Source organism: Elgaria multicarinata, chromosome 2, assembly GCF_023053635.1.
Source record: "Elgaria multicarinata webbii isolate HBS135686 ecotype San Diego chromosome 2, rElgMul1.1.pri, whole genome shotgun sequence".
In the NCBI taxonomy this organism is placed as follows: domain Eukaryota; kingdom Metazoa; phylum Chordata; class Lepidosauria; order Squamata; family Anguidae; genus Elgaria; species Elgaria multicarinata.
In genome coordinates, this window is record NC_086172.1 from 171,910,822 (window position 1) to 171,931,938 (window position 21,117).

Sequence of the window (21,117 nt, forward strand, 5' to 3'; positions counted from 1 at the left end):
CCAGTCAACAAAAACAAGGCTAACAACTATTACCCAGGAGACCTTTTCTTCTGCCACTCCCAGATTATGGAATGACCTGCCGGGAGAGATTCATCAACTTAACAGTCTTCCGGATTTTAAGAAAGCTATAAAGACTGATCTCTTCCGGCAGGCCTACCCAGTTGAATTTTAAGATGCAATGTGCTGCTTTTAATAATGTATTAAAATGTTTTAATTATATACCTTTAAATGTTTTAATTATATGTATTTTATGGCATTTGCATTTATGTTGTACTCTGCCTTGATCCAGAGGGAGAGGCGGGTAACAAATAAATATATTATCATCATCATCATCATCATCATTTTATACTCCCAATAGCCAAAGCTCTCTGGAGGACGGATTACAATAATTCATTGGCCATACTGGCTGCGGTTGATGGAATCTGTAGTCCAACATCATCTGGAGACTCATGTCTGGGAAAGCTCCTAGCCCATAATTCCAAGTTTTATTCTCACAAGTTTAAAAATACCACATACACAATATGTGCACACACAATTGTTTGCATTCTATTGGACTACTATAATGTGCTCTACATGGAGCTGCCCTTGAAAATAGTTCAGAAACTTCAATTGGCCTAAAATGGGTGGGTATGATTATTACCTGACACTAGTCATAGTGCCGGCTCCAGGTTTTTGAAGACCTTTTGGAAATACTCCCTCAATGGGCGCCCTCCCTGCCAATGTCACCAGCAGTGTTGTCTGGGCCAGAGAGAGAGGAAAGTGAAGATGTAGGTTGCAACATTGAAGAGGAGCAACTTCAGGGTGCTCTTGTCAGTGGGACCCTACTGGGGAGGATGGAACAGTATGGAGCTAAATACAACACACTGGTGATAACTTTGAAACTAAAGCCCTAAAGGTCTTTTCGCTCAAGGTAGTCTTGAGGGCCCTTTTCCACCCCTGTATAAGCTTCTGTTCACATGGAGGGGCTCTACCCTGGTGTCTTTCCGCCCCCTGAAGTACAATTAGTATCCACAAAGACAGGGCCTTTTTTGCTGTGGCACTGAATTTCTGACATGCTTTCCTCTACGATACTTTCCTAGAGCCATTTAGGGAGCAAGTTAAGACCCTTGCTATGCAACGAGCTTTCGATAGGTAAATGTAAGTTCCTCTGTTTTTCCATGCTATGCTGATTTTAGTAAATTACATTGCATTCCAAGGTTTCCATTTTAATATTTTATTGTTTTGTTACTGAAACAGTTGAGATTTTATTATGGCTTTATTGTTGTAAATTACTTTGTAGACCCATTGGGCAGAAAGGCGAAATATATACATGTGGTTTGAGTTTTTTAATCAGTAAAACAACTAACAGTGTCATCCTATACATATTTATTTAGATGTGAGTTCACTGGGTCTTCGGCCTTAGCTAGACCTAAGGTTTATCCCGGGATCGTCCCGGGGTCATCCCTGTTCATGTAAACAGGCTAAGGCCTTCCTCCTAAGAAGCATGCAAAGGATTGCAGACTGTCAGTTCAATCCTATACATGTCTACTCAGAAGTAACCCATCACTAGGACTTATTCCCAGGTAATTGTGCATAGGATTACAGCCTAAACCAATAAGTCAAATTGATTGCCAGTTCAAACAGCAGTAGTCATAATAAGTACGACTACGCAAGTAATTATTGCCAATCTAGGCCACCCAATTCCATTTCAATAATCGCTGAAGCTGTTCCAACCCCCATTTATTTTCAGCGTGGGGATACTCTTTTTCCATATTACACTATTCCAGGACTTAACCATTTTTACAAAAGCCAAGATTCCTCTGTCACATGAGTCATTAAAAAGGATTTTTGTGTGTGTTGAAGGGAAGGATGAATGGACTCTTTGTGTCTGACAATTTTAATAAGGCTCTAAATGACCTTGGAATTATCTTGCCCTACTTGTTTTCACATTGTAACTGACCTAACATAAATACATTCTACCCAGCTTACAAGATTGGGACCTGAGTCTGCCCATTTTAAAAGCAAAGTTAGTGAAAAGTGACTTTTTTACCCTTTTGGGACGCACCAATTCTCTCTCCACACTCAAATTTCTCAATAGATTTGGAGTCTCTGAAACTGCAGCTCAGTAGAACTTTGCATGCTGAAGGTCCCATTTCAATCCCCATCATTTTTAGTTAACAAAACGATCAGTAAGGGGTGATGTGAAAAATCTTTGCCTGGGACCCTGGAGAACTAAATCAGCCTTCCCCAAACTGATGACCTCCAGATATTTTGCACTACAATTTCCATCATCCCCAAACACCAGCCATAATAGTAGCAGATCCTGACCCATCAGTTGAAAATCAATGGATTAATAAATTTCAGAAACATTTAAGAGACTAAACTAGGGTTGGGCAACACGCGTGCCTCCCCACTGCAAAACCAACAGTGGTAGGGTGACCATATGGAAAAGAGGACAGGGCTCCTGCATCTTTAACGGTTGTATTGAAAGGAGAATTTCAGCAGGTGTCATTTGTATGCATGCAGCACCTGGTGAAATCCCCTCCTCATCACAACAGTTAAAGCTGCAGGAGCCCTGCCCTCTTTTGTATCTGGTCACTCTAAACAGTGGTTCTTATCAAAACAATTACCCTGCAAGCATTAAACAGCAATATTTAGGTTGTTCTGAAGCTAGATTTGACCCATATAGCTCTCCATAGCCACTATGAAGTGCTGTCTGGGTCAAATTTAGATTCAAAACAAGCTAAATTTGGCCCATTTAGCACTCCATAGCACTAATGGGGACATTCCCCCCCAAAAGGAACACTCCAGAGTGCGGCCCAAGGGGGCAAAAACAGCCCCAAGACCACCCAAAGTTGCCAGAGTGGGACCATAAGGTCCCACTGATTCATCAGACAAGAAGTGTCTCTTATGAAAAGTGAGGATGGCATTTCAGTGAAAGAAATTTCTCAGGCTGAGGTGGTGACATGGATGTAAAGGCTTTATAGGGCCTGGTGTGTCCCTATTGGCTTGTGGGGGTCAGCTGACTATCTTCACGCTGGAACTACAGCCTAGCAGATGCCCATGATCCACAGAGCCTAATCAGCCTGGTTAGCTGGGGTGGGGGTCAGATGATGATGATGATGATGATGATGTATTACACTTATATACTGCCCCCATAGCCAGGGCTCTCTGGGCGGTTTACAGAAATTCTAAAAAATTAAGTTAAAAAAGAGTATACAAAATTTAAAATTCTAAAACACAGAACATACACACATAAAGCATTAAAAGCCGTTAAAAACTAAACATGTGGGTAATTAAGATGTGCAGCTATATGCCTGGGCAAAGAGGAAAGTCTTAACCTGGCGCCGGAAAGATAGCAGCGTTGGTGCCAGGCGAGCCTCGTCAGGGAGATCGTTCCACAGTCCGGGGGCCACCACCGAAAAGGCCCTGTCCTTTGTTGCCACACTCCGAGTACTGATGTTGCAGGAGGTAAGGGGCTGGAGTCATAGATTCCAGACACCGTTCCCTGGAGCGTTACCAATGGTAATAGCTGGGCACATCTACGGTGCCATGGCATGTGCATAGCAACTGAGGGCTGGTGGGATAGGAGCAAGTTTCCTCTCAGCAGGCTTAAGTAGGAAAGGAACTGAAAATAAAACTGCCACGATCATGCTCCCCTTATACAAATATATGGTGCGACTACACTTAGAATACTGTGTACAGTTCTGGTCACGGCACCTAAAAAAAGGACATTGTACAGTTGGAAAAAGTGTAGAAAAGAGCAATTGAAATGATCAAGGCACTGAAGCAACTCACCTATGAGGAAAAGTAATAACTGCTGGGATTGTTTAGCTTGGAAAAAAGGAGGCTAAGGGGAGACATGATACACAATTATGCATGGGGTGGAGAATGTGGATAGAGAGACGTTTTTCTCCCTCTCCCATAATACTAGAACCCAATGAGGGTTATCCCATGCAGCCAATTGGTGGAAGATTCAGGACAGATAAAAGGAAATTCTTCTTCACTCGGCTCACAATTAAGCTATGGAGTACACTTCCACAAAGATGTAGTGACGGTCACCTAGTTGGATGGCTTTAAAACAGGATTTGACAAATTGCTGGAGAAGGCTATCAATGGCTACTAGTCCTGATGGCTATGTGCTACCTCCAGCACCAGAAGCAGTAAGCCTGTGTGCACCATTTGCTGGGGAACATGGGTTGGAGGGTGCTGTTGCACCGTGACCTGTTTGTGGGTCCCTGGTTGACAGTTGGTTGGCCACTGTGTGAATAGAGTGCTAGATTAGATGGACCATTGGTCTGATCCAGCATGGTTCTTCCTATGTTCTTATTTATTTTATTTATTTTTTATTTATTACATTTTTATACCGCCCAATAGCCAAAGCTCTCTGGGCGGTTATGTCAGATCTTATGTCAGATCTTGTCCTAAATCCAAAAATTTCAGGAGCAGATATACAAATGAGAGAAGCCAATCTGTGTACATCTTTTCATTGTATTAGTAGTTAAACTAAATAAAACATAACTTGAAAGTATGAAGTTTATACCAAGCCAACACAGTGGTCCATTTATCCCAGTACTATTCTGACTAGAATAGATGGTTAAGTTTGCAAACGCTTTCAACTATCAGTTAACGGTGCAAACCTATACATGTTCAGACAGAAAAAAGTCCTAGAACTCCCAGCATTCCTTATCATGCATAAAAGGGTACCCTGTTTTGCATTTACTCTGACTCACAAAGTTTTCCCAAGATCATAGGCCGAGGTCTTTCATAGCACCTGTTGCCTGGGTGAAGATGCTAAGAATTGAACCCAGGACCTTTTGCTGTAAAACACCGGTTTTTGAAGCATTGAACCAGGTACCTTTCCCTGACAGGAACACAAAGAAGAAAACCAGCATCCAGAGCCCACTCTGCTAATCTACCACACAGAGATTTGCGAAGTGCCCTCTGGAAACTGACAGAATGGAAATAATATTTTGTGATACTGTTATTTCTGGGGCCAGGGCAGTGCGACAACACGACAAGGTCAGGAGCTCAAAGCAGCCTTATTTTTTGTTTTATTTTTAATTATCCAGCCTTTTTTGCATCTGGGCACGCACCTTCCCTGCAAAACAGCAACTCAACGGCAACTTTATTCCAGCTCACCCCTCTGTCTGTGTTCATTCCGTCTTCTATGGTGGAGCCTAACAGCACAAGTGAACAATGCTTGCTAACACAGCCTCTGTGTTAGCTGTGCTTAAATGCCGGTTCAATCAGCACCCGATCATAAGAGTTAAATAGGTTAAATAGGGGACTTATGCTCTGGTGGCGGTGTGCAAATTGGATCAGCAGGCGTGGAAAGCAAATCCTGTACAGGCTTGTTCAAGGGAAGCTCACACCTGCCCCCACCCCCTACACACCATCACCTCCCCACCCTTCCCTGGCACTCCAAAGCTTAGTAGCCATGGGAACAAGGAAGGTGTGCGACGGGAGGACGGATCAGCGCCTACAATGCTCAAGCCACTCACGGCTCTGAAGAACTCTCATTAATGCCCCCATGGGGCTGCCACAGCTTCAGCACATGGAGTTTGCCATGCGTTTCAGAGCGCGCAAGAGGCAAGGCCAGCAACGCGTAGCAACAAGGTCCGGCAATAACCACTCAGCTCTTCAATCTAGACTGCATAAGGAAAGAAAACACATCCCAGGTTCAGCCTCTTCTCCTGCTCAGATCTCCACCCTCTGCTCCCAGCGCCGCTTGTGCTCAGGGTGCCCCAGCACCCAGACTCTTCCATCCTGCATATGGCTGGGGTGGAGAAGACACAAGCGCCCGAACACCAATTTGTTCTTTAAGGGTTGAACTAGATGATCCTGGTGGTCTCTTCCAATTCAACAATTCTATGTCTTAAAATCTCTTCACTGGCTGCCAGTTAGTTTCTGGGCGAAGTATAAAGTGTTGATTATCACCTTTAAAGCCCTACATGGTTTGGGTCCAGGCTACCTGCGGGATCGCCTTCTCCCGTACAATCCACCCCGCACACTCAGGTCCACTGGGAAGAATTTACTCCAGCCAACACAAACAAGGCTGACAACTATTACCCAGAGGACCTTTTCTTCTGCCGCTCAAAGGGGGGATCTACACTACTGCTTTAAAGCGCTTTATAACAGTTTTGACAACTGTTGGGGCCCGGGACACACTGCATATACAGGTTTCAAAACGTTTTCAAAGCGCTTTAAAGCGCTTTAAAAGCAGTAGTGTAGATTCCCCCCCCCCCCCCAGTTTGTGGAATGGCTTGCCGGGAGAGATTCATGAACTTAACAGTCTTCCGGAATTTAAGAAAACCATAAAGACTGATCTCTTCCAACAGGCCTACCCGGTTGAATTTTAAGATGCCTTTTTTAATGGTGTGCTGCTTTTAATAATGCACTGGTTTTAAACGTTTGAATTAGTTTTATGTATTTTATGGTGTTTTTATTTGTGTTGTACCCCGCCTCGATCCAGAGGGAGGTAACAAATAAATATATTATTATTTTTATTATTATTATGATTCTGTGTTCCAACAGTTACAGTGAAGTATATGATGCAGCTCCCAACCATGACCATCTGCCAGTGGAAAGAAAACTGCTGGAAGGGATTGCCTTGCCTGCATCCTCCTCCCCCTCCAAATCTGCTCTGGAGGTTTGGAGGACCTGGAGAAGTTTCAGGAGGCACACTTGGGTGCAGAGAAAAGGTCCTTCCGCATAGAAATCTAGCATGTCAGGGAGAAGGGTTATAGCCTCCAGTAGCCTTCTCCTTGATATCTACTTGCCTTTGTGCAGGGATGTTGTTGTATAGAGGTGCGTTCACTGACATGAGTTACCTTTGCAGTCTGGAGTGGTCCAACCCAAACGCAAGTTTATTACCTGAATGAGAGCAAGGCCACAGAATCAGTCTTGCCCAGTATTTTTTTTTCACCGCTCAAGCTGGTTGCATAGCAGCTCAGAGTATTTAGGAAAAAATGCCATGACTCACGGCGGTATGTGTTACCTATTTCTCCATCCCTTCATTACGGTTGAAGCAGGAGGGTGTGGTGGCCTTGTTGGAGAAGCAACCACACCTGAAATGATTCCCCTTGCCAAGAAAAGGAAATCTGATAACTAAACACTGAACCACACCATGACAAACAGCCTGAAGGATCAGTATTATTTGCACAACAATCATTTCAGCAATAGGGCCTGCTGTTTGACCTACGCTTATGTGAGCATGAGTGCATGGGAAGTATTAAAAGCACTTTTTTTAAAAAAAGAAGAGAGAATAAAATCAATTTATTTCTTCTCATGTAAAAACCAGATCCTCTATACTATTCAGTATGGGGTAGAACATTCATGGCTTAAGTTTTTTCTCAGAGTGCTTCCACACCAAATTCCAGAAGAGCCAGACAAGGTCCAGGAAAAGATACGTACAACATCTAGCCTTTATACAACATCTTAGGGATGGCTTGCTTTTAACAGCTCACCTGGTCGCCATAGGTGACTAGGAACACCAGGCAGGCAAGCACATGGAATTCCATACAGGTGAGTTAGTGGGCTACCAGAGGAGGTACAGATTGATCCTCCACCAGCTAGCTGGTGGAAGGTCTCACTTCTGTCTGAAGTCCTACAGAGGTACTGCAAGTCAGAGTAGTCAGTATTGAGCTACCATGGACCAATGGTCTAACAGTACAAGGTGGCTTCAAATCTTTATATAACTTCACAGCGAAATGTCCATGGCTCAATATTGCAAATAGTTTGGGTTGGATCCAACCCTTGCGCAACGGGATGTCCACTCATGCACCGGAGCTTCCCCCGTCCTCTCCTCCCCCTAAAGTCCCCAGTGCATGCCCCAAATGTGCTGCAGAGGGTCCCCCAATCCTCTGGTGCAGATTCAGGAGGCGCATGGGGTGCTGCAGGGGTTCCATGCAGCACCCCATGCCAGCGGCTCGCTTCCCCTGGAAGAATGACACCATTGGATGCAGCCCCTGACATGCATAACGTCTCCGCTTCTCTCCCCCAGCATCTCCAGTTCAAAGGTTCTCAGTTGTCCTGGTGGCACAGTGAATAGGGAGCTGGGATCCAGCTCCTACCCTGAACCCCATAGGTAGCATCAGAAGGGATGGCTGTAGCCTATATAGCAACGATCACGCAAACGCCCTGCAATATTATTATTATTATTAGTAGTAGTAGTAGTAGTAGTAGTAGTAGTAGTAGTATCCCGCCTTTTGCCCAATGCTGGGCCTCAAGGTGGCCTTACAAAGTTTAAAATATACATGGGGCGGGTGTGTGTGAACAAAACCATAAACATTTAAAATACACAACAAAATTATAAGACAATAACATAGATGGAGGGCCAGATTATTCTCCAAAGGCCTGCTGGAACAAAAAAGTTTTAGCCTGCTTCCGAAAGCCCATCAAGGAGGGAGCCAGCCTAGCTTCCCCAGGAAGAGAGTTCCAGAGCACCGGAGCAGCCACCAAGAAGGCCCTCTCCCATGTTCCCACCAAGCGTGCCTGTGAAGAAGGTGGGACTGAAAGAAGGGCTTCTTCAGAAGATCTCAAAGCACGGGCAGGCTCATAAGGGAGAATATGTTCTTTCAAATAACCTGGACCCAAACCATATAGGGCTTTAGCAATATAGGGCAATAGCAAGCACATCTTAAACAAGGTGGGCTTTTTTCTGTTTCAGAGGCCATCTTCCTTCTACATTTGCTCCAAGGAAGAAACCTGGGACATAGTTTTCAATATGGATGGCAGGCTGGGCGGGTGGGGGGCACCTACCATTTGCATTGGAATAAAAGCTCTTGTGGGAACTTTCCCACCCAACGCAAATAGCAGTCGTGCAGGGGGTAGTCCATATTGGAACCAGAGTGGGAGAGAAAGGGTTAAAGCTCCCTGCCTCTGCATACACCAGGGTCCCGATCTGGATCAGGGCCTGCACAGCTGCAATTTTTTCCCCTAAAACCAATTCATGCAATGGTGTCAAGTCTGGTTTGGCTCTTGCTTTTACTGTGCAACCGCACAGCTTCGTTCACAGAAGAGTGTGTGTGTGGGGGACGGGGGACGGGGAAGACATTGCTGTGGTCACAATTGCCATCTTCCATTTGTAACAGTGCTTTCCCACTGCTTCTTCCATCTTTTTTTCTTACCACAAAAAAACATGTTAAGGAGGGAAAGACTGGTAGCGGCCAAGAGCTGCTCCTCTAGGATCCTTGAGAATTCTAGGTGCGTAGGCCATGCTGAGGGCTTGTAACTTCAGACTTAAATTTGCATAAGCAACCATCAGACTTTCCAGTACACTTTTTCCTGCCAAGCAAGCGCTTTACCCCCAGGCAACGATCGGCGGCAGTGGACCGGGGTGGGGGGGGCAAAAACATGTTTTGATTTGTAGTGAGGAGCAACAGCAGGTGACGATCCAAATTGCAACACTGCCTGAACAGGGATGTTCTCTTGACAGGGACATTCTTCTTCTGACTGAACAGGGATGTTCTCTTGTAGCAACAATGGAATTGAGCAAAGGGAAAACATGAGGTTCCCAAAGCCCAGGATAAAAAGCTTTGGGAGCCCTCTGTGTTTTATAACAATGGTATAATGAAGCCAAGGCTCACAGGGCCAAAGCACAGCATCTTTTGATTAGCAGGGACATCACCTGCCATCTCCCTCAGAGTTCTCTGTTCGTAATGCAAAATATTTGAGGATGGCTTGATCTTAACAACATAAGAAACATAGAATAGCAGAGTTGGAAGGGGCCTACAAGGCCATCGAGTCCAACCCCCTGCTCAATGCAGGAATCCACCCTAAAGCATCCCTGGCAGATGGTTGTCCAGCTGCCTCTTGAATGCCAAGAGCCAAGCTGGATCAAACCAAGGGTCCATCTAGTCCAGCACTCTGTTCACACAATGGCCCACCAGCTATCGACCAGGGACCCACATTGGACATGGTGTAACAGCACCCTCCCACCCATGTTCCCCAGCAACTGGGGTATATAGGCTTACTGCCTCTGAGACTGGATCTTGAATGGGCATGGAGATGAAAGCTGGTAGAATTGTTTTGTTGAGATGAATCAACGGAGCTACCTGAATTTTTGGACTCTCTTTGGGGGTGTGGTTATAGGTTGAGCGCCTTCACATCAAAATGTACCACTATCCTGCCACTTATAAGTGCTCATGAAAAACCTCTAGAGCACTTGTTACCAGAGGGTGGGCATGCTGGTTCTCACCACCTGATCGCTTCTACTGGGGATAAATGTTAAGCATGGAATTACAACTCTGTTCTCTCTCCCCCAACAACCTCAAAATCCTGGTTCGCATGTCATGTTTAGCAACCCAAGGACAGAGAGTCCCTAGGTTGTTTTGCTCCTCCAGCCTGTAACAGAAGCAATTGAGCGGCAGGAACCAACACACTTGCTCCTGCTTCATTCACAACAACCCCAGGTTTTAAATAGCCCTCGGTTGTTGTGATCTGTGGATCGAATTGCAAGCCAGATTTCAACAAACTACACCATGGCTTAGTGCTATGTGCAAAACAGGCCACTAAACGGAGGGAGAAATGCTCCATATGGACCTAACTAAAAAGTTATTAAATGACGTTTCAGAGGTAGTAGACTGCTGAATACCAACTGCGACAGCAGAAGGAGCCTCTCAAGCTCTGCTTATGTTCTTTCTGGAGGCATTGGAAGAGCCAGTATGGTGTAGTGGCTAAGGTGTTGGACTGGGAGTCAGGAGATCCGGGTTCTAGTCCCCTCTTGGCCATGGAAACCCACTGGGTGACTTTCAGCCAGTCACAGACTCTCAGCCCAACCTACCTCACAGGGTTGTTGTTGTGAGGATAACATGGAGAGGAGGAGGATTTTATATGCTGCCTTGGGTTCCTTGGAGGAAAAAGTTGGGATATAAATGTAATAAATAAATAAATAAAATTTAGTGGGCTGCTGTTGGAAGTCAGACACTGAATTAGATGAACCTTTGCTCTCATCCACCAGGGATGTTCTAGTATTCTGACAAAGCAGTGTCACCAAATGGTCATTTCTGTGCTGCCTAAAAGTCAAGTTCAATAAAGCTCAGGCAAAACTTACCTTGCAGTGAATAATGGAGATCATCGATGTCTGTGGAAGACTGCTCTTCAGTGGCCGGGGATATTTTGAAGGTTTCCATGTTTTTCAAGCTCTAGAGGCACCATAAACTCATATCAACCGGCAAACTGGATTAGGGAGAAACAGAGGGGGAAACAGTTAGTAGACAAGCAGGTCTGGATTCCCCTTACAAAACATAACAAAGGCAACTGGCATGCTTCTGTTTCCCAAGGATGGTGTTTTCTTAGATTATCCGGATACGCCTTCTTTTTGAGTCATAAAGCCGCTCAGTTATCCTTTTGGGTCCTATTCATGCTATTTCTAACAACTGGCTCACCTCCAGGGCCTGGAAACACGCTGCTATAAAACAGGAAATGGATCTGGATCGAAAGATCTGAGGCACAGATTTGAAGGGATGCAGGAGAATTAGGAAGTCAAGACGTCAGATTCACAGAGCCGCCTGGGGTACTTTCAGCCAGTGTGTACCTATCTACCCCAGGGGTGTTTCTTTTATTGTCTTCTTTCCCCCTCGTTAAATCTTTCTCTTCGCTGTGTTCTTTTCTCGCTCAGCAATTACTCTAGCAGTTTGGAAACAAAAGTAGCTGAGCCGACTAAAGATTAAAAGGCAACTTAACAAAGTGATGTTGCCTGATATAACAGGATCTTTCTTGCCCTATCTGTATCTTAGCTACCACAGTGTACCCCTGCAAATTCCATTTGCAACAGAGTTTATTTTTCAACCTTGAACCCATCTTTCTTCTGGGAGCCACCCTCATCAATCATACAACCTCACATTTTGAGCTACTAGGTACTGTGTCTTCTAAATGTTTTTTTTTTTAAAGTTCATTGTACATAACTGCAGTAAATCTGTTATGCTGGCCAGGGAAACTAAAAAAAAGAAAGAAAAGTGAATAGGAGCCAAATAAATCTGACCTTGATCCAACAAACAAAAAAAGGCAATAAATTTACATCACTCCCTATTGTGGTACATGGCTGGCTACCACTGTTTATTGTTAATGATTGCTTCAGATCTGAATTCCTTCATGCTGCCTTGAGAAATGTACTCATTTCTGTTTACTCATGCCTGTGTAAGGCCTTTTAAAACAAATGTCTCCAGAGCAGATAAAAATGGATTTTTGTCCACTTTATTTTTTACACAATCTACAATTAACTGATGGAACTTCTTGCGTCAAGATGTTCTAGTGAAAAATAAAATAAAAGGGCAAGAGGCATATGGAGCATAGATCTATCAGTAGCAATTTGGCTTGATAAAGATGAAGTACGTATCTCTGGCCCACAGTTTGTTCAAGGGACGAAGGCTGAGAGATAGTGAAACTCAAGGGCTTCATTCACACATAACGCTAAGCCAGTCTTCACCAAGCTGGTGCCCTCGAGATGTTTTGGATTTCAATTCACATCAGCCTAGCCAGCAGTGCCAATGGTCAGGAATGCTGGGAGTTGTAGTCCAAAGTGTCTGGGGAAAGTTGCACTAAACTATGGTTTAGCAGTGTGTGCATTAGCCTTAGAGTTTCATTTATTTATTTAAACATTTATATCCCACCCTATATCACCGGGATCTCAGGGAAGCATACAGATAAAATCAGAACAATGTAAACATAAATAAATAAATAAATATTAATCATTAAGAAATAAAACAGTAGAATTTTTTTAAGTAATAAAAACAATGAAAACTATTTGTGACCATGGAGAATTTAGCCCTCAAAGACTTTGATAAAGAGCCAAGTTTTAACTTGGTGCTGAAATGAAGTGTCGGCACCAATCAGGCCTCCAAGGAAAGGATATTCCACAACCAGGGTGCCACCACAGAGAAAGCCCTCTCCCACATACCACTATAATGTATGTCTCACGTTGGTGGGACGCAGAGGAGGGCTCCTTCAATAGATCTCGAATCTCGGGCAGGTATAGATAGGGAGAGGTGCTCCCTCAAGTACTGAGATCTGAAGCCGTTTAGGGCTTTAAATGTCATTGCCAACACCTTGAATTCCGACCGGAAGCGTATAGGCAGCCAATGCAATACTTTTAAGACCGATGTTATGTTCGAGTGAGCAGTCTAGCTGCTGCATTTTGCACCAGCTGCAACTTCCGAGTCGTCTTCAAAGGTAGCCCCACGTAGAGTGCATTGCAGTAGTCTAATCGGGAAGTTACCAGCGCATGGACTAATGTGGCTAGGTTGTTCCTGTCCAGGAAAGGTGGTAGCTGGTGGATCAGCCGAAGCTGGCCCGAAGTACTCTGGGCTACGGAGTCCACCTGGGCCTCCAGTGACAAGGATAGGTCTAGGAGTACTCCAAAGCTACGCACCTGCTCCTTCAGAGGGAGCACCACCTCATCCAGAACAAGTCGCTTACCCAATTCCGGGACTCGGGAACCACCAATCCACAGAGCTTCCATCTTATCAGGATTCAGCTTTACTGGCCCTCATCCAGCCCTTTACAGCCTCCAGGCACTGGTCCAGCACCTTCACAGCCCCAGCTGAGTCCGACGACAAGGAGAAGTAGAGCTGAGTTTCATCAGACCCTAATCATCAAACCCCTAATGACCTCACTCAACGGCTTCATATAGATGTTGAACAGCACAGGGGATAGAATAGAGCACTGTGGCGCCCTTAATAGCCATGGGGTAGAACAGGAATCCCCCAATACCACTCTCAGGAATCGGCCCTGCAAGTAGGAGCAGAATCACAGTAACACAGTGCCTCCTTCTCCCATCTCACAGAGCCGATCCAGTAAGATACCATGATCTATGGTATCAAAAGCCGCTGAGAGATCCAGGAAGATCAACAGGGTAACACTCCGCCTGTCTTTCACCTGGAGTTCGTCGTCGGTCAGAGCAACCAAGGCTGTTTCAGTGCTGTGCTCTGGCCTGAAACCAGACTGAAATGGGTCCTGATGATCAGTTTTCCCCCAAGATTGTCTGAAGCTGCCCAGCCCAGTTTGCATGTCCCCTTTCCCCTCCCTCCTATAAAGAGTTCCCATGAGGAGATTGGAAGTTTTCACTTGGGTTTTCAACTAACCACAGTCACTGCTTATGTCTAGACCCGGACAAACTGTGGTCAGTTTCAACGATGGTTTGGGGAAACAAACCAACTTCAAACCATAGTTTATGATCATGGCTTCCTCCCTAAACCAAAGAGAAGACAAGGGCTGTAGCTAAACCTAAGGTTTATCCCAGGATTGTCCTGGGGTCAAACCTGTTCATCTAGGTGACACACAGGGCATCCTGCACTCAGGCAGGGACGAACCTGGGATGATCCTGGGTTAAACCTTAGGTCTAGGTATGGCCTAAGCCTAGTTCTCGGTTCAGACAAAACAAGTATCTGTAATCAGTTGAAAATGGAAGCAAAAGCATTGGTGACAATGGAGGCCTTTTTAAAACCTGCAGACGGTGCAGGAGGGTAGGAAGACTATCAGTAGGAATACGGCTAAAGGGGAAGGTTTAAACCTCCCCTCCCTGCATGCAATGGTCCACATCCAGATAGTGCACTTACTTGTAAGTAAAAAAAAAAAAAAAGCAAGCAGAGGGGCGGCAATACACAATGGAATTAACATGTGTCATTAGGGTCTTAGATGGCTTTAAAGGGAGAACTGTTCTTTCCATGGATATTAAGACACGATTATATGTTTTCCTTCCTCATAGATTAGCATCCTGCACTTCAACTCCACAGGGTCCACAGAATGGCTAGAGGGAATCTTGGTATTGACGGGAAGCAACACTAGGAGATGGGTCTTGTCTTTATGTCACAGTTGTGGGTTTACAGGAAGCATCTGGTTGGACAATTTGGGAAACAGGGTACTGGACTTAGAATCAGGGGTGCAGAACCTCTTTTATCCCAAGGACCAAATTCAATTTCAGAGAAGCTCTTGGGAGTCACATTCCAGTGATGGGCGGACTATTTTAGCCAGCCTATTTTAGCTTAAAGCCCTTACTACCAGTAATCAATCAAACCTTAGGAAAGGCATTTCAACTTATTAGAATGGGAGAAACCACAGAAACGCCTGGGAACCACCAATAAGCAGTCAGGGGGACGAGGGTGAGGCCATCTAGGGAACTTCCGGAGGGCCGGATTAAGACCCGAGACAGGCCACATTTGGCCCACGGGCCTGAGGTTGAACACCCCTGCTGTAATCAGTCAAGCATAGATAGAACTTCAGTCTAATGTAGCAGAACCCTTCTTGCACTCTTAAATTGAGGGGAGACATGATAGCACTCTTCAAATACTTGAAAGGTTGTCACACAGAGGAGGGCCAGGATCTCTTCTCGATCCTCCCAGGGTGCAGGACACAGAAACATGGGCTCAAGTTACAGGAAGCCAGATTCCGGCTGGAGATCAGGAAAAACTTCCTGACTGTTAGAGCAGTACAACAATAGAACCAGTTACTTAGGGAGATCGTGGGCTCTCCCACACTAGAGATCTTCAAGAGGCAGCTGGACAACCATCTGTCAGGGATGCTTTAAGGTGGATTCCTGCATTGAGCAGGGGGTTGGACTTGATGGCCTTATAGGCCCCTTCCAACTCTACTATTCTATGATTCTATGAAATTCCTGGAGGGAGCTGTAATGCTGAAGAAGCTGTCCCCACAACACTTCTTGTGATCAGATTGAGAGACCACATGAGGAAGCAGTTTGTCACAGGGAACTGGCAATGCCCAGACTGGCCCTTCATCCCTGGCAGAGATGGAAACTGAATTCAGATGCTGTGGATTGGCTTGGAGGCCAGCTTGTCCTCTGAAGCACACTGCCTTGGTTCTACAATATTAATGGGGCTGGAAAGCAACCGCAGTAATATCTACTGAGGCGCCTCTTCTATGTGGCTGCCGAGATTATGTATTTATGATCCAACTAAGAATTCTGAATCTTTTTTATTCCCTGTATGGCCAGACCTTTCTATGTAAGCAAAAGGACATTCCCAGCAACGCACTGTTATGAATCAGGACAGAAGCCTAGATGGAGGGAACTTCCCACAGTTAAAATGGCAGATTTGTTAAGGGCCTGGTACTGCTGGATTCCAGTTTCATTTCTAATACTGAAGCTTGTCTGGATTATTTTCAGACACGCTGAAAGTAGAGTTGGTAGTATCAAGTTGCAATACTTATGCAGAACTATTTCTCCTTATTCTATTATAACCTTAAATCCAATCTACACATGCAACAAAATCACATGCTACTCTTTTTTCAGGACTGTACCACATCATTCAGACATGAGCTTGCATATTTGAATGCGTCGCCATCTTTTAAACACTCCCTGTACACAGAATAGTAGCATGTCAGAGAGAAGGCTAGCCTATAACCCTTCTCAACTTGCTGGTTAGCTACGTGCAAGGAGTTTATTTTCATGAACAAGCATTTAAACATGAAAGTCACTCCATCGTAGTAGAATAGCAGAGTTCAGGCAAAACGACACCATGTCATTTTGATAGACTAGCTATTAGACCTTATCTATACATTGAAGAATAGAGTGGGGTACAACCCAGGTAGATATGACATTTTTATTCTGCCTTTCCTCCAAGGCACTTTATTTATTACATTTATATCCTGCCTTTTTTCCTCCAAGGAACCCAAGGCAGCATACATAATCTTCCTCCTCTTCTCCGTGTTATCCTCACAACAACAACCCTGTGAGGTAGGTTGGGCTGAGAGTCTGTGACTGGCCCAAAGTCACCCAGTGGGTTTCCATGGCTGAGTGGGGACTAGAACCCAGATCTCCCGACTCCCAGGCCAACACTTTAGCCACTACACCACACTGGCTCTCACACTTAAGGCAACATGGATGGCTCTTCCCCTCCACCTATTTTGTCCTCACAACAATCCTGCAAAGTAGGTCAAGTTGAGAGTGACCAAGGACACTCCGTGAGATTGAACTAGCTGCATGGGGATTTGAATTTGGGTCTTCCCAGCCCTAGTCTGAGATTCTCACCGCTTTAGTTGGCTGGCAGGCAGGCAATCTTTCTGAGTGAGATGTGTGTCCACGTTTAGTCCAGGGGTGGATGGGGGGGGGGGGGGAACTGTGCGAACACTGTTTGAAATATTTGGCATTAACCCAGTTTAAAATAAGAAACCATGGCAGTGACCTTTAAAACAAAAGAAAAATCACTGGGGTATAGGCAGATGTGTTTGTGGCGTAGTAAATGCAACCGGAAGATTACCTGTGTTTGTTACATGGGAAGAAATATTGATTTCTAAAGCAAACATGAAAAGAGCAAGATTCTGTTGATTCCAAAAAGCGAGAGAGCGCCTTTGTATCTCCTTATGTTTTGTTTGGAAGCCTGCCACTGTTTTATAAATAGACCGGCGGCTGGAAAACCCACGGGAGGGGGGGGATGCATGGTCTTTGCTGGTCCTGAAAATAAAAACACCGGAAGATCCCAGAGCAGAAACCTTTTGCTTACAGCCAAATCATCATGTCATTAGTAATCTTATTTATATAGGTCCTGGCCAGATCTACACCAAGCAGCATATAACACTTTGAAAGCAGTTTGAAAACAGTACATGGAATGTGTCAATAGTCCCAACAGCTGTCAATGCCATTATAAACCGTTATAAAGCAGTAGTGTAGATCCACTGCTAACTCCAGGAATTTAACACCCATCTTTCGCGATTAAAGCCCCAAACTCCCGCCACAGTCTTGACAGTACTGAGCTAACTAGATCCAATTGTCCGACCTGGCATGAAGCTTCTTCTGTTCTACTTTTTCTCAGTAAAGCAAAAATAAAAAATAAAAAATGACCATTATTCTCCTATGAGTAGGAGCAATGCACTTGGGAACAATTGTGGCCCAGGCACAGCCCGCTCACCATCCCAGATACTGGGTGTCTTGGCCTTCACTGAACTGGATACTCCAGGATGTGTGTGCATGTTTACACTGCTGCCTGTTTTAGCCAATCAAAGGCTTTAGCATTTCATCTATCCCAGCCTACCCCAAGGTGGTTCCTTCCAGATATTGTTGTACTCCAGCTCCCATTATCCTTCACCATTGGTTGGGGCTGATGAGTTAGGGGGCTAATCTACACCTACAGCACTTTCACAACGGAGGAAGAATAATTGCAAGGTTTCCCACTTCCGGGATCGCCACTCATGGGGCACACACGAGAGAGATTTCCTGCAAGTAAAGGGGAGCCATTGCGGGAGGACCTGTGCCCCGTGACAGCGGTTCTGAATGGGTATAGGGAGAAGTGGGCAGGACTGGACAGATGGGTACGGGGCACGGAATATTTTTTTTGATAACTGCTCCGAGATGTGCAACAGCACAGAGACACACAGCAATGCAGGGGAGATAGGTACTGTGTCGAAGATGCGCTCCTGCGCATCAATGTTTTTGTGTTTAAAAAAACCAAACACTCGGCAATGAAACACACCAATGCCCATGCACACGCCCCTGATAGCGAACTGGCTGTTTGCTGTGCTAGGAGCTCACTCTGAACAGCAACAGCTTCGCAAAAGGGGGTCACACCAGCCGCGGACTTCGGGATCATAGCAAGAGAGGCGGAAAAAAGTGACAAAAGCAGTCAGGGATATTCCTGAATAACTTAGGGATAGATCCAAGATCACCGCGGGAGAAAGTGAATGTTATGTGGCCCGGTAGGGACCACTGTGATATGTACATTGATGGTGCTATATAAATAAATAAATAATAATAATAATAATAATAATATTCAGGAATAAATAGCTGGTGTAGACAAGGCCATAGTTTAAAACATCTAGTGGAACCTACGTTGGGGAAGGCTGAATTCTAACTGATTAATTGATTAAACCCAATAACACTAATATATTCAAGAAGAAAGAACGATGGGGGGTAGATTCCATGGAATAGATGCCAGAGCTGCTTGCAAAATAACATATCCCACCCATCATAACAGCAGATTTTTGCTACTAATGCAATAAAATACAGGTTGAGCTTCCAACTGGTTTTATTTTTAAAAAAATTAGTTTGAAAAGCCAAAAACAAAGCAATTAAACTGCATATAAATATTAATTCCCATTTCAAAAGATGAAAGGGGGGGAAAGGGTACAATCATGGGAGATGCAGCAATAGATGTTCCCAGGAGAACAGCATGGCGTTTGGTCACTTTAGATAAATACTGCCTATAAATACGGTTCATAAAATAAATTAAAATAAAATAAAGCTGACTAAGGAAAAACAGCTGGGGGGACTCCAGCCAGTTGAAATGTCCAGCTTGGCTCTCCTCCCCTCTTGTCATGGAAACTCCCCGCTTTGCAATCACAGAAGTTTCCTCCAATGCACAAACAATGGCTTGGTCAGTTTTGTACACACACACACACCCCTCGGTAACCAGGGTTAATTACCAAGACAGGAAGGAGGAGAAGGCTGCAGTTGGAGTCATCTTTCCTTGGCAGGTTGACAAGCAAGGCGAAACGCAGAAATCCAGCCCAGTTCGAAGAAATGTGCCTGCTGCCTTTTTATTAAGAATACATCATGCATCAACTCTGTGCTGACCGTTCCATAAGAGAATACCTTCCTCTCTTCGAAAACACAAGGAGCAAAATAAAAGTGCATTTCTAATTACCTGGTGTGTGTTTTTCTTGTCTGGTTTTATTATTTATTTATTGCACTGCATTGCATTTCTATGCCACCCAATAGCCGAAGTTCTCTGGGCGGTTCACAAAAATTAAAACCATAAGTACACCATCAATATAACATAAAAGCTTAAAACCGCAATATAAAACCGCAATACAAAAGTACAACCAGAATAAAACCAAGCAGCTATGCAGAGATTTAAAATACAGATTTAAAATGTGGATTTAAAACAGTAGAGTTAAAAGACTAGGAGAGTAAACTGCTAAAATACTGGGAAAATAGGAAGTACTGGTTGTTGGAGCAGGGCTGGGGAGGACCTAGAGATAAGAATAAAGAGAAGTGAACCGCCCAGAGAGCTTCAGCTATTGGGCAGTATAAAAATGAAATAAATAAATAAAAATAAATAAATAAGTGGCATTTCCTGGCGGGGGTGAAGAGGAACAGGGTACTACTTTCACTGGATACTACTTTTCAATACAACTGTTAAAGACACAGGAGCCCCAGTCCTCCTTTCCATACGGCCACCCTACGTCAGTGATTTTCTAACCTTCTACTTTCAGGGAATACATTCCACTTCATTGCTGCCAAACTGTTTGGGGATGACAGGAGGTGTAGTCCAAGACATCTGGGGTCCACCAGGTTGGGGAAGGCGGTTTTATAATGTGCCCAGTTCATGAAGGAAACTCACCAGACCTATCAATGAACCAGAGCAGAAAGTTCTCACTTGAGAACTTCCTGCTTGAAATTGTGTGTGGGAAAGTGTGTGTGTGTGTGTCAAAATCTGAGGTGAGATCTGAGGGAAGAATTTATTCAAGTTTTTCAGCGGAGCGCTTATTGGTTAGGAGCGGCAGTGGTGATAGTACATTTTATTTTTAAACTTTTTTGTTGCTACTGGAAGTTGCCATGTTTCCTTCTCGCAACAACTCTGTGGGGCATTGTGGGGAAAAAGCATGGCAGACAGCCAGGCAGCCTTGCTCCAACACCAACATCGTGAATGATAAGAAACCACTGCCACTGCTGACCAATCCTGAATACATTTCCCCCAAATTGCTAAAATGCTCTCCCTCCCCTGATGGGGTGTGTGGTAATTTTCACTCCAACACGGGCCTCGCTGCTGCCCAACACGAAATGAGAGTTTACCCAACAACACACCCACCACTCCTGTTCACTTGGCCATTGTGGGGAAATAAGCCCTCTCTCATGGAAGCTTGTCCACCAAGACTGATTTTGTCCCTGTGGAACCTCAAACATGCTTCTGAGGAACTCTCAAGGCCCTCTGGAACAGAGTCTGAAAACAAACCACCCAGATATGTGAAGACCTCTGAACGCTCAAAATTATCAGCCCAACAAATTTATTTACTACATTTATATCCTGCCTTTTTTCCTTCAAGGAACCTAAGGCAGCGTACCTAATCCTCCTCCTCTCTATTTTATCCTCACAGCAACAACCCTGTGAGGTAGGCTGGGCTAAGAGTCTGTGACTGTCCCAAAGTCACCCAGTGAGCTTCCTAGTGGGGACTAGAACCCGGATGTCC

General features: G+C 44.7%; 1 protein-coding gene across 1 annotated transcript in view; it reads right to left on the reverse strand.

Moving 5' to 3' along the window:
• LOC134393471 (nesprin-2-like) overlaps positions 1-21,117 on the reverse strand; it is a 72,296-nt gene that overhangs the window by 34,895 nt on the left and 16,284 nt on the right. Inside the window, exon 2 of the mRNA XM_063118497.1 lies at positions 11,036-11,160. Coding sequence (XP_062974567.1) covers positions 11,036-11,114 — 79 coding nt within the window. The 5' untranslated portion in view covers positions 11,115-11,160. The remainder of the gene's footprint in view (positions 1-11,035; positions 11,161-21,117) is intronic.